At 51.2% G+C, this 14,063-nt stretch overlaps 2 protein-coding genes across 2 annotated transcripts; both read right to left on the bottom strand.

Moving 5' to 3' along the window:
- Window positions 1-4,055: 4,055 nt before the first annotated feature.
- LOC138751202 (uncharacterized) lies at window positions 4,056-13,826 on the bottom strand. Its single transcript, XM_069913246.1, has 2 exons — window positions 13,075-13,826; window positions 4,056-5,696 (listed from the first exon to the last, which is right to left on the bottom strand). The coding sequence occupies exon 2, from the start codon at window positions 5,686-5,688 to the stop codon at window positions 4,969-4,971; it is 720 nt and encodes a 239-aa protein (XP_069769347.1). The 5' UTR covers window positions 5,689-5,696; window positions 13,075-13,826; the 3' UTR covers window positions 4,056-4,968.
- LOC138751203 (uncharacterized) lies at window positions 9,752-12,968 on the bottom strand (the record flags this gene model as incomplete). Its single annotated transcript, XM_069913247.1, has 4 exons — window positions 9,752-9,887; window positions 10,365-10,605; window positions 10,811-10,948; window positions 12,629-12,968. Coding segments are annotated over 4 exons (855 nt in total), but the record flags the coding sequence as incomplete, so codon positions are not given.
- Window positions 13,827-14,063: the final 237 nt, after the last annotated feature.

The following is a 14,063-nucleotide window of genomic DNA, read 5'->3' as shown; positions in this document are numbered from 1 at the left end:
TTGAAACAATGGGAAAAGAAGGGAATAAAAAATTTATCTGATTGTTTTTCTGAGGGTTGTTTTTGTTCTTTTGACGAATTACAAAGGAAATATGGTATTAGTGCAAATTCTATATTTGTATATTATCAATTAAGATCTTTTGTAAAACAGTTATGTGGTCGACATATGATTTTATTGCCTGAATCTAGTTTGAAGAATATGTACTTTCAATACCAAAAAAGGGATATATATCTGATTTGTATTGTATTTTACAAGAAATTGATAGTAAAAAAGACTGGGATAAAGATAAGTTGAAATGGGAAAAAGATTTAGGACATAAAATAGCTGAAGAAGCTTGGATGAAAATTTGTCAGAATAGTATTCGGAAATTAATTAATGCTAGACTAGTGATGATTAATTATAATTTTATTCATCAGCTATATTTAACGCCGGAGAAATTAAAAAAATTTGGTTTTAGTAAGTTGGATTCTTGTTTTCGATGTGATCATACTGTTTGGCTTTGTGATCGATTGCAACAGTTTTGGAAAGGTATTCAATCTGTTTTTAACAGTTTATATAATATCCATCTTGTATTAGATCCCGATATATTTTTATTAGGGAACATGCAATCATTAATCGATTTAGGTTTAGAGGATTATCAGATTTCATTTATTTATTTAGCTTTAGTTGTGGCTAAGAAATGTATAGCACTTACTTGGAAAGATAGAAATATACTAACTTTAGATAAGTGGTATTTGGAAATGAAATTTTGTTTGACTATGGAAAGGATATCTTTTTCAATTCAGGATAAGATGTCTTTTTATAAGTTAAAGTGGACTCCGTTTGCTAATTATATGCATTTACGTTTGATTTAAATATATGTTTAAGTGTGATATTTTAGTATTGACAATTTTTTTTGTTGTTGTTAGAATTTTTTTAGGTTAAGTTTTATCTCTTTTTTTTGTAAGTGGGTATTTTTTTCATATATAATATTGTCAATTTTATTAACTCTTCACTCTTTATTTTGGGGGGAGGGTTGGACTAATTTTAAGTTAGACTATTAATATTGTGTTACAATTAATGGGGGGGGATTATTTTGTGTAGTTTTCTGATGTAATATTGTAATCATACCTTTGTAAATTTTTTTTTCCTATTTTTCTTTAAATGTAATTCTTTATTGTATTCATGTTATAAAAATTTTAAATAAAGTCTTTAAAAAAAAAAGAAAGGGGAATTGAAATGGCTGACCACTGCTATTGTGGCATACAGAGCTAAGGTGCTCAATTAAGTGATCTCCCAATTTGTGCCCAGTGTCTCCAATGTAAAGGAGACCATAATAAGAGAACCAGATACAGTAGATGACCTTCAGATTCACGTGAAGTGTTGCTTCACTTGGACAGAGTTTTTGGGGCCCTGTGTGATGGTGAGGGAGGAGGTGTGGGTGCTGGTGGAGCATCTCCTCCCTCCCCGATTGTCCCTTTGGCACTTACCCCTGTGGCCGCAAGAGGACTCCTGTCTCGGCCCTCACATGCATATCCTCCAGTACCCGCACTGCTCTTTTTTTTGCGAATACCACTGGATTGGAAAAAAACAAAAGTTCATATTTCATATTTATTATCAGAGTACAGACTGCTCCCATAGCTCGGTAATTAGAGCACTGGTCTTGCACACCAGGGATCGTGAATTCGTCCTTCATTTCTGTGAGCGGCGCTGGACAAAGTGGCGACCCTCTGTCTTCCTTAAGATAGACAAAGTTAAAGAATTTCATGCATGCTACTTTCTAAATGTTGTATTATTTGACAATAACAGAATCTTTACCTTTATGATATCACATATAGCCCCGAGATTCTTCTTCCTGTGAACAAGGCAAAATTGCCACTTACTGGCAGAGCAAAAAAAAACTGTACACAATATACACATGTAAACAAGTTTAAAAAAACTCAACAAAGAAATAATGTAAGCAAACCGACTGTGTGATACAGAGATTTAAAAAAATCAATAAAGTGCAAAAATAAGTCCCTGATTGAGTTTGTGGTTGAGGTGTCTGATGGTGGAGGGGGAGCAGCTATTCCTGAACCTGGTGGGTGTTAGTCTTGTGGCACCGATACCTCTTTCCTGATGGTAGCAGCGAGAACAGAGCAGCAGCAATAATCTCTGAACAAGAAAAGGATTTTAAAATATTTTTGTGGCAGTTGGATGGTGCCAGAACAATAATCTTGCTCTCGGTGTCACCAAGACCCAGGAGCTTACTGGTTATTTTAGGAAGGAGGGTCGAAGGGAGACGGCTAGTACCTTTAAGTTCCTGGAAGTCTATATGTCAGATGATCTCTCCAGGAACCAGCAGATTAAGCCAACCATGAAGGCATAACAATGCCGCTACTCTCTAAGAAGATTGAGAAGATTTGTCATGTGGTCAAATACTTCTATGGGTGAACTGTGGTAAGTATACTAACTGGTGGTGACACAGCATGGTTTGGCAATTTGAATGCCCAGGAACGTAGTAGGCTGCAGAGGGTAGCAAACACAGCAAGTCTATCACAGGTTCCAATATCCCACCAGGGGTCATCCCGGTGACCTTGTCTATAAAAATGTCCAGAGCTACAGTCTAGCCTTCCAGGTTCGTCTTGCAGAGAGACAAGATCTCTTAGTGTTCATATTAGTTTATTAAAGCTAGGGTGAGGGTGAAGTGTTTGCACACCAGATAATGTCGCCAGTGCCTTATTGCTTCCACAATGACTAGGGCCTCCTTCTCTACTGCAGAGTGTCTTACCTCTGACCCCTCTAGGGTTCGCGAGAAAAAGGCCACTGGTTGTCCGTCTTGGTTTAGGATGGCTGCCAGAGCCACATCAGATGCAAACGTTTCTACTTGAAATGGGATCGACTCATCTATTGAAACATGGGAGCTTAAGCGATATGGTCCCTAATGTCCCTGAACGCTCTGGTGGCTGCTGGGCACAGTGGGAAAAATGAGGCTTTTATAAGTGGGCGGGCCCTGTCGGCGTAGTTGGGGACCCATTGGGTGTAGTAAGCAAACAGTCCCAAGCACCTTTTTAGTGCTTTCAGCGTGTGTGGCACTGGGAGGTCTAGGAGAGGGTGGATATGGGCTGGGTCTGGGCTGATTTTCTTGTTCTGCAATATGTAGCCCAGGATTGGCAACTTCCTGGCACTAAAGATGCATTTGTCCCTGTTGTATGTTAGGTTCCTTTCCTCAGTTGTCTGGAAGAAGCGTTTTAAATTTGTGTCATGATCTTTCTGAGTGTGGCCACAGATTGTCACAATGTCTAAGTAGGGGAACATCGCTTTCAGTTGGAACTCATCTGCTATTCGGTTCATTTCTCTCTGAAACAGGTACACTCCATTGGTGACACCAAAGGGGAATTGCAGAAATTGATACAGCCTCCGTCTGCCTCAAATGCCGTGTAAATGCGATTGCTGTTTCTAATGGGCAGTTGGTGGTATGCTGCCTTCAGGTCGATGGTGGAGAACACCTTATACTGCGCAATGTTGTTGACCATGTCTGCTATGCGTGGCAGGGGGTAGGCATCTAGTTGTGTAAATTTGTTGATTGTCTGGCTGTAATCCACTACCATGCGCAGTTTTTCTCCTGACTTTACTACAACCACCTGGGCTCTCCAGGGGCTGGTGCTCTGCTCTATGATGCCCTCCTGTAGTAGCCTGCAGACCTCTGTCCTAATGAAGGCTCTATCCCTCGGGCTGTACCTCCTGCTCTTTGTGGCTATTGGTGTGCATTCTGGGGTCAGATGTGTGAACAGCGGAGGGGGTTCTATGTTCAGGACAGACAGGCCGCAGTGTTGTTTCTTCGTAAGGCGTAGTGGGGGGTGAGGCCCGTTGTACACTATTGGAATGCTTTCTAACTGGCACTGAAAATCTACTCCAGGGCACAGAGGTGAGGGAGTATTAGTAATTTGAATCCTTCATATTTTGTGCCCTGGATTTCAAGAGTAACCCTGCAAAACTGTTTTACCTCAGCCACAAGGCTGCTGGCTGCTAACAGGATCCGGTGCTCACTCGGGCATGTGGGGAGGGCAAGGCAGTTGACTAACCCCTGGTCAATAAAACTTCCAGTGCTTCCACTATCTACTAAGCAATTTACCCTCACATCATTAATTTTGATGCACACAGTGGCGTCAGATAAATTGTATGGACTCGCCTGATTCATGCGGAGGGAAGCAAGTCTGGCATGTCCTTCCATCCGATAGTACTCGGCGTCATATTCATCTCCTGCGACTGTGACCTCTGCTCTGTAGCATTTGTCCAAGATGGCCGGCTGCACATGGCATTCTTCTTCTTCTGTTTGTCTGTGGAGAAAGAAGAGCTTTCCTGCCTCTCATTAGCATTAGAATGGGCCTTAGCTGTGGCCTTGGGATTTCTGCAGACTTTTGCATAATGGCCACATTTTCCACAGTTGGAACAGATATTTTCTCTGGCAGGGCAGAGGGCTCTGGGGTGCTTTCTTTGTCTAGAGAAAAAGCACTTTGGACCCTCAAGGTGTGCTGTGAATTCCTGTGAGGCAGCATACTTTTCTTTTTGTGGGGCTAGAGAGTCCAGCAGTGTGATGTTTGTCCCAGCCCCAGAGTCCTGTGAGTACTCCTCCAATTCTTTCCAATTCTAAAGCTACTGCAATAGTCTCTGCCTCATCTAACCCCACTATTCCTCTCTCCAGCAATCGATGACTCGTCTCAGTGGACCGTATGCCTGCAACAATTCTGTCCCTAATAAGGTCCTCCACATACTCCTGAGCTGATACTGCTTTAAAGTTTCAGCCTCTCGCCAGATCTTTCAGAGAGAGTATAAAGTCTCTGGCAGACTCCCCTACTTGTTGTGACCTGGTCATGAGGCTGTACCGGGAGTGGAGTTCACTTTGCCCCTCACTGTAATGCCTCTGTAAAGTGCTCATTGCCTCTTGATAGGACCTGGCATCCTGTATAAGGGAGTAAGGGTGGTCTTCCAGATGGGCTAACAGCAGCATTAATAGCTCTTTATCTGATGCCTCAGCCCCTCCATGTAATTCAGAAAGCATCTCTGCCAGCGGCTGAAGTGCGTGCCGGCTCCGGGATTTCTGGGGTCGAACTCCAGCCTGTCTGGTCGCAGCACATGGCTAAGCCGCAGTCTCTGGTCCCTTAGGTGTAGCAAGGGTGGACCTGGGGTATTGGGAGCTGCTGGTAGAGCCTCTGTGGGGCTTGTGTCTGCTGGAGGAGTAACCTGGGTGCTTGGGGCTGTTGGCTGAGTCTCTGGCTTTGGGACATTTGCAGCGGGTTTAGGGGGGATCCCAGTGGTAGCGTCAGGTCTCCGTGGTACTGGGGAAACTGCTGCTGGGGGAGTGACGGTAGCGGTGTCTGCTTTCCCTGACTCTGGAGTGGTCTGGAATTCTGCGAATACGTGACGATCGGGAGCATGACGTGGAGATCCTTCCACCCGCGCTTGTAGTGGCCTCTTTCTGATCGGACCGGGGTTTAGGGTCGGCGGTGCCTGTACTGGCAAACCCACGGGCAGGTAGGGCTCTTGGCCGTTTCTTACCTGCCCTATCGTACTTCTGTGTCTTTCCTGCATTCCACCAATTCCAGTACAGTGGAACCTCGCTGTCTCTGCCCTCGGATGCACGTGTGGGCTAGTCGCCCCTGGATTCCATTCCTCAGGAAGAGTCTCCAGGTGGTCGGGAATGTGCATTGGAGCAGAAGCAGCTTCCATCCTAGTAGCTATCATATTATTATTAAATTGTACTGACAATAACCACACCAGCAGTGCGAGTATAAGACAAGTTCAATAAACTAATATGTACACTCAGAGGTCTTGTCTCTCTGCAAGACAAACCTGGAAGGCTAGACTGTAGCTCTGGACTGGTTTATCGACAAGGTCACCGGGATGACCCCTGGTGACCTAGTGGTGTAATTACATATCAACACACCATTCATTAAAGGTATTGACATGAGGCGCTGCCACAAGAAGGCAGCCGTCATCAAAAAGGACCCCCGTCACCCTAAATTCAAGAACAGTTTCTTTCCATTGGCTATCCGGCTCTTGAATCTCTCCTAAGTACATTAATTATAACTTACTCCAACAGACACAAGAGAAACTTGTCCGTGAACTACTCTTTGCAGACGATGCCGCTTTAGTTGCCCATTCAGAGCCAGCTCTTCAGCGCTTGACGTCCTGCTTTGCGGAAACTGCCAAAATGTTTGGCCTGGAAGTCAGCCTGAAGAAAACTGAGGTCCTCCATCAGCCAGCTCCCCACCATGACTACCAGCCCCCCCACATCTCCATCGGGCACACAAAACTCAAAACAGTCAACCAGTTTACCTATCTCGGCTGCACCATTTCATCAGATGCAAGGATCGACAATGAGATAGACAACAGACTCGCCAAGGCAAATAGCGCCTTTGGAAGACTACACAAAAGAGTCTGGAAAAACAACCAACTGAAAAACCTCACAAAGATAAGCGTATACAGAGCCGTTGTCATACCCACACTCCTGTTCGGCTCCGAATCATGGGTCCTCTACCGGCACCACCTACGGCTCCTAGAACGCTTCCACCAGCGTTGTCTCCGCTCCATCCTCAACATCCATTGGAGCGCTTACATCCCTAACGTCGAAGTACTCGAGATGGCAGAGGTCGACAGCATCGAGTCCACGCTGCTGAAGATCCAGCTGCGCTGGATGGGTCACGTCTCCAGAATGGAGGACCATCGCCTTCCCAAGATCGTGTTATATGGCGAGCTCTCCACTGGCCACCGTGACAGAGGTGCACCAAAAAAAAGGTACAAGGACTGCCTAAAGAAATCTCTTGGTGCCTGCCACATTGACCACCGCCAGTGGGCTGATAACGCCTCAAACCGTGCATCTTGGCGCCTTACAGTTTGGCAGGCAGCAACCTCCTTTGAAGAAGACCGCAGAGCCCACCTCACTGACAAAAGGCAAAGGAGGAAAAACCCAACACCCAACCCCAACCAACCAATTTTCCCCTGCAACCGCTGCAACCGTGTCTGCCTGTCCCGCATCGGACTTGTCAGCCACAAACGAGCCTGCAGCTGACGTGGACTTTTTACCCCCTCCATAAATCTTCGTCCGCGAAGCCAAGCCAAAGAAGACTCCAACACTACAAAACTGCAATTGTAACGCGACATACAGTTAAGAAAAAACCCTGGTATCCGGCATTTTTGGGGATTGGCAGATGCCAGATAAGTGTATTGAGATTTTTGTTCCTCAAATTTTTTTGCTGGTTGCTTGAGACTGCCAGTTGCTTGAATTCTGGATACCAGGGGTTTTACTGTATTTTTTTCTTCTTGCAATATGGTAACTATGAATATTTGTTATCTATCTTTTGTACATCATCTTTTTCATTTATTTTAATGCATACTCTTGTACCTTTGTCATGGAGTATCTGGTCCTGCTGCAGAAAATAAGAATGTCGGAGTATCAGCACAGTGTACAATGTGCATGACAATAAACACCTTATCATTGCTCCATTGAAAGGGGCAGAGCACTTTCAAGATGGGAGTGTTGATGGGCACTGCACTGTCAGTGGGGCAGTACCGAGGCAGTGCCTCACCAATGGAGGGCCAGTACACAGAGTTAGTGCTACACTGCAAGAAGGGCAATAATGAGGGAAGAGCCTCCCTATTTGAGAGGCTTTGCTGAGAAGCACCATGCAATTCGAATGCCTTTGACAAAGAAGACCCACACCGAATGGCTGTGCTGAGGGAGTGCTGCTCTGTCAGATGGGCAAAATGGATGAAATGGGGCAATACAGAAGCCACACTGTGCTGCTGGAGATGGTGTCCCACAGATATTCAAGCAGAAGCCTGGTATGGACATACTCATGGGATGGTACCTGCCTCCCATTATCCCAAATGCCCTGCCCAACTCTCAGGAGTCCTCAACAGAGATGTTATCTGAGTACAGGAGAATATAAAAAATAGGAGCAGGAGTTGTCTGTCCAGCCCGTTGACCCTGCTCCGCCATTCAGTGAGATCATGGGTGATCTGATGATAGGCTCATCTCAACCTACCTGCCTTTTCCCCATTTTCCTCATTTCTCCTACTTTGTAAAACTCCACTCAAACGTCTTAAATATATTTACTGAGGTCACCTCCACTGCTTTAATGGGCAGCGAATTCCACAGATTAACCCCCTCTGGGAAAAGCAGTTCCTCCTCATCTCTGTCCTAAACCTACTCCCCTAGATCTTGAGGCTATGTCCCCCTCATTCTAATCTCACCCACCAATGGAAACAACTTACCACCTACCTCTATCTTATCTATGCCTTTCATAATTTTGGCTCCCTCATGCACCCGCTTTGAGATCATCAACTTCATTCCATGGCCAACATCCACCCTGATCTCAAACTCACCTGGTCCATCTCTGATAACACTCTCCCTTTCCTGGATCTCTCTGTCTCCATGCTTTCCACTGACATATGTTATAAACCCACAAACTCCCACAATTACCTTGACTACACTTCCTCACTCAAGGATTCTATTCCCTTCCCTCAATTTCTCCATCTCCACTGCATCTGTTCCCAAGATGAGGTCATCCAATCCAGATTTTCTGAAAAGTCTGCCTTCCTCCACAAATGTGGCTTCCCCACCCCCACCATCAATTCAACCCTTACCTCCACAAATGTGGCTTCCCCTCCCCCACCATCAATTCAACCCTTACCTGCATCTCCTCCATCTCCCGCTCATCTGCCCTGGTCCCCTCTGCCCCCAGACTCAGCAAACACAGGATTCCCCTTGTCCTCACCTACCGCCCCACCAGCCTCTACAGCCAACACATGACCCTCCTGAATTTATGGCCCAACAGGATCCCACCTCTAGACACATCTTCCCCTCTCCTCCCCTCTCTTCCTTCATTTGGGACCACTCCCTCCCCACCAATTCCACCCCCCCTCTCCCGGCACCTTTCCCTGTGGCCACACTTGCGCCCATACCTCTTTCCTCACCACAGTCCGTGACCCCAATCAGGCCTTTCAAGTAAAACAACTTTTCACTATCTTTGAACCTTGAGTCCATCCACCTGCTTTCCTGCAAATGGGTCCTTTTCAAAATTATCCTTTTGCCACTTCTGATACATTTCCTTCAACATTCCTTGTGAAAATTCGTTCCAGATCTAACAACTCGTTGGTGTATCCTCATCATCTACCAGTCACTTTGCAATGTTGCCTGACACGAAGAGGTTCTGACTGCTTCAGAATTAGAATCAGAATTTATTGCCATGAACATGCCAAGAAATCTCCGTTGTTCTGCGGCTGGCATCACTGCGTAAACATATGTATAAACCACATTTCAAAATAAATAAAAACAGTGCAAGAAAAAGGCAAAGTCAGACAGTGTCTTTGGTTCGTTGATTATTCAGGAATCTGATAGCAGCAAGGAAGGAGCTGTCCTTGTGCCGCTGAATGCTCGTCTTTAGGCTCCTGTACCTTTATCCCCGATGGTAGCAGAGTGAAGAGGGTAGTGGTGGGGGGGGGGGGGGGGCAGGAGGTCTTTGAGGACCCATCCAATTCCTCATTTTTATGCACTCTTAATTTTTTTTATAGTGATGTTGTAAGATGGTTATAATGGGAATGTTTCAGGTGCACGGACGCAGATAATGCGCCGGCAGACGCGGCAGGCGGAGGGCAGCCGGGACGTCCAGGTGGCCGCGGAGAAGACACCTTTCTGCCACCTGGACGTGCCGGCTGAAGGAGAGCCGCGTCCTAGCGAAGGCCGGCTCCTGTGTGACTGAGGCCGTATTCCCCACTGCTGCTTTCAGGTTCAACGGGGTGGTGGGGAATTATCCAAGCCGGAGAATATTCCTACAGGAGGAGGGTCCTCCACTTTCAGGTGGCCGCATGCCAGCCGCATTGGAGTAGGATAGGCGGATTTACAGTCAGGGGGGCATTCCGGCCACCTGAAAGTGTATGATGTACCGAATTTCAGGACTTGTTCGTGACAATAAATCCTGATTCTGTTCTAAGGCGATCAACCATCTGCAGCCCCCCCCTACTTTTCACCCCCCAAACCCCCCCTACTTTCCATCCCTCCCCCACCCCCCCTACTTTCCACCCCTCCCCCACCCCCCTACTTTCCATCCCCCCCCTACTTTCCATCTCCCCCTACTTTCCATCCCCCCCCACTTTCCACCCCCCCCCCACTTTCCACCCCCCTACCCCCCCCCCCCCAAAACCCCGGTCCTGAAGCTCGAGGGTTAATTTGGAGAAGCAGTGACGTGTGCGAAAGTGAAACCAACTTCGAATTTCTTGGAAAGACTGTGTGCGGCGGACTTTTCTTGTGAAATAAACAGAGAGAGAGAGAGAGAGAGAGAGGGGGGGGGTCGCTTCAAACAGACGACAAGCCTGCGCAGAGATAGAGAGAGCCCGTCCCATACAGCTCAACCTCCCGAGGGGGGCGGGGTGCAGGCGCTCTGCACCGGCAGATCGGAGTGAACCCACGGGGGCAATGCTCCGCCAGGCAAGCCAGTGGCCACCCATCGCAGCGCCTCCAGCCTCCCAGCCCATCCCCGGCGGGTCGCTCAAAGTCCCAGTTGGAACGGGGCGGTGCAGGGAGCGACAATGAGCCAGTAGCCCAGGTGAGTGAAGTTTGAAGCAAGGGCTGCGCTTCGCTTTTCACTTGAAACGGAGTGAAAAAGCCCAGCAGGTGAAATTTCCCCAGCGCTTTACTGAAGGGGGGCGGTGGGGGGAGAGAGAGAGACCCATCTCCAGTTTAATGTTCTGCAACTATCTGTTGATTCTCTCCATCTATTTGCGAACAAAAACCACTAAAACTTGAGTTTTCTTCGTGTGTGGGGGGGTTATAGTCTCAGTGCGAGAGAACTTGCTGGCGCTAGAGATGGCTCAGCGTTTGGAGTGGCCGCCACATCACAACTGCTTCTCATGGGACGAATCCGGGGAGAACGGGGGGAAGGGGGTCTCCGGGAGAGGGAGCTGGGGGGGCGGTCTCGGGGAGAGGGAGCTGGGGGGGTCTCGGGGAGAGGGAGCTGGGGGGGTCTCGGGGAGAGGGAGCTGGGGGGGTCTCGGGGAGAGGGAGCTGGGGGGGTCTCGGGGAGTGGGAGCTGGGGGGGTCTCGGGGAGAGGGAGCTGGGGGGGTCTCGGGGAGAGGGAGCTGGGGGGGTCTCGGGGAGAGGGAGCTGGGGGGGTCTCGGGGAGAGGGAGCTGGGGGGGTCTCGGGGAGAGGGAGCTGGGGGGGTCTCGGGGAGAGGGAGCTGGGGGGGTCTCGGGGAGAGGGAGCTGGGGGGGTCTCGGGGAGAGGGAGCTGGGGGGGTCTCGGGGAGAGGGAGCTGGGGGGGTCTCGGGGAGAGGGAGCTGGGGGGGTCTCGGGGAGAGGGAGCTGGGGGGGTCTCGGGGAGAGGGAGCTGGGGGGGTCTCGGGGAGAGGGAGCTGGGGGGGTCTCGGGGAGAGGGAGCTGGGGGGGTCTCGGGGAGAGGGAGCTGGGGGGGTCTCGGGGAGAGGGAGCTGGGGGGGTCTCGGGGAGAGGGAGCTGGGGGGGTCTCGGGGAGAGGGAGCTGGGGGGGTCTCGGGGAGAGGGAGCTGGGGGGGTCTCGGGGAGAGGGAGCTGGGGGGGTCTCGGGGAGAGGGAGCTGGGGGGGTCTCGGGGAGAGGGAGCTGGGGGGGTCTCGGGGAGAGGGAGCTGGGGGGGTCTCGGGGAGAGGGAGCTGGGGGGGTCTCGGGGAGAGGGAGCTGGGGGGGTCTCGGGGAGAGGGAGCTGGGGGGGTCTCGGGGAGAGGGAGCTGGGGGGGTCTCGGGGAGAGGGAGCTGGGGGGGTCTCGGGGAGAGGGAGCTGGGGGGGTCTCGGGGAGAGGGAGCTGGGGGGTCTCGGGGAGAGGGAGCTGGGGGGGTCTCGGGGAGAGGGAGCTGGGGGGGTCTCGGGGAGAGGGAGCTGGGGGGGTCTCGGGGAGAGGGAGCTGGGGGGGTCTCGGGGAGAGGGAGCTGGGGGGGTCTCGGGGAGAGGGAGCTGGGGGGGTCTCGGGGAGAGGGAGCTGGGGGGGTCTCGGGGAGAGGGAGCTGGGGGGGTCTCGGGGAGAGGGAGCTGGGGGGGTCTCGGGGAGAGGGAGCTGGGGGGGTCTCGGGGAGAGGGAGCTGGGGGGGTCTCGGGGAGAGGGAGCTGGGGGGGTCTCGGGGAGAGGGAGCTGGGGGGGTCGGGGAGAGGGAGCTGGGGGGGTCTCGGGGAGAGGGAGCTGGGGGGGTCTCGGGGAGAGGGAGCTGGGGGGTCTCGGGGAGAGGGAGCTGGGGGGGTCTCGGGGAGAGGGAGCTGGGGGGGTCTCGGGGAGAGGGAGCTGGGGGGGTCTCGGGGAGAGGGAGCTGGGGGGGTCTCGGGGAGAGGGAGCTGGGGGGGTCTCGGGGAGAGGGAGCTGGGGGTTCTCGGGGAGAGGGAGCTGGGGGGGTCTCGGGGAGAGGGAGCTGGGGGGGTCTCGGGGAGAGGGAGCTGGGGGGTCTCGGGGAGAGGGAGCTGGGGGGGTCTCGGGGAGAGGGAGCTGGGGGTTCTCGGGGAGAGGGAGCTGGGGGGGTCTCGGGGAGAGGGAGCTGGGGGGTCTCGGGGAGAGGGAGCTGGGGGGGTCTCGGGGAGAGGGGAAGGGAGCATGGGTGGGGTGGGTCCCGGGCGTCAGGGAGGGGTTCCCAGGGCCGTGGCGGGGACTTGAAGAGGGAGGGGGTGGTCCCGGGGGCCGGTGGGAGGGAGAGGTCCCGGGGGCCGGTGGGAGGGAGAGGTCCCGGGGGCCGGTGGGAGGGAGAGGTCCCGGGGGCCGGTGGGAGGGAGAGGTCCCGGGGGCCGGTGGGAGGGAGAGGTCCCGGGGGCCGGTGGGAGGGAGAGGTCCCGGGGGCCGGTGGGAGGGAGAGGTCCCGGGGGCCGGTGGGAGGGAGAGGTCCCGGGGGCCGGTGGGAGGGAGAGGTCCCGGGGGCCGGTGGGAGGAAGAGGGTGGCGGGGGAGTTCCCAGGTATGGGTAGAGAATCCGATTCAGAATATTATTGTCATGAACAAGTCATTTAAAATGTTGTTTTGCGGCAGCAATACTGTACAAACATTAATATAAACTACCATACAAAATAAATAGCAATAATGGTGCAGGAAAAGTCAGACAGTACCTTTGGTTCATTGATTATTCAGGAATCTGATGGCAGCGGGAAGAAGCTGTCCTTGTGCCACTGAGTGCTCGTCTTTAGGCTCCTGTACCTTTTCCTGATGGTAGCAGAGTGAAGAGGGTGGTGGGGGTCTTTGAGGATAGCGGCTGCTCTGTTAAGACACGCCCTCGTGTTGACGTCCTCGATGGAGTGAAGTCTGGTGCCCGTGATGTCGCAGGCCGAGTTAACAACCCTCTGGAGTTTATTCTTGTCCTGAGAGTTGGCGCCTCTGTACCAGGCAGTGATGCAACCGGCCAGAATGCTCTCCGCGGTTCACTTGTAGAGGTTTACGAGAGTCTTCGGTGACGTACCTGAATCTCCTCAGACACCTCACAAAGTCTAGCCGCTGGCAGGCCTTCTTTGTGATCTCGTCAACATGGAGGCTTCGGGCAATGAGGGATTAACCATCAGGCTGAAGCCTAGAGGCCCATCGCAGTGGACCCACTTGTTAATTTGCGTTACTCTCGTGGAACCTCCACAACAAACTTTCAAGCACCTATTAAAAGTGACTGTTCAATGAACAAAGGACAAAACTCAATACCAAACAATTGGTCTATTTTTTGCAGCACTAAGTAATATAGACAGATGTTTGAACTTGATTGTGTGAACTCAACACGTGCCGTTCTCGAACAAAACAAGGTATGGGAACGTGTCTCTAAAGCTGATCTGAACCCAGCAGGTTTATCACACAGGAAGTCACGCAAGCTGCATTGAACCCACTAAACTCTCACAGCCCTCCTTAGCTTGCTGTAAACTAGAGAGTTTGCAGAGAGAGGGAGAGAGAGAGAGAGAGAAGACGGACAGACAGACCGTCCCTTGCCTTTCAGTCATCTTTTCGGCACCATGAGTTTGTCCATCTATCACGGGAGCATCGGCCACGCTGAGACAGAAGATCTGTTGGCATTGATGGGGAAAGATGGCGGTTACCTGATGCGAAATAGTGAGACTGTGCC

This window comes from Narcine bancroftii, unplaced genomic scaffold (assembly GCF_036971445.1).
Source record: "Narcine bancroftii isolate sNarBan1 unplaced genomic scaffold, sNarBan1.hap1 Scaffold_815, whole genome shotgun sequence".
NCBI lineage: Eukaryota > Metazoa > Chordata > Chondrichthyes > Torpediniformes > Narcinidae > Narcine > Narcine bancroftii.
Note: the sequence above shows the minus strand (reverse complement) of the source record. Positions and strands in the feature narration are given on the sequence as shown.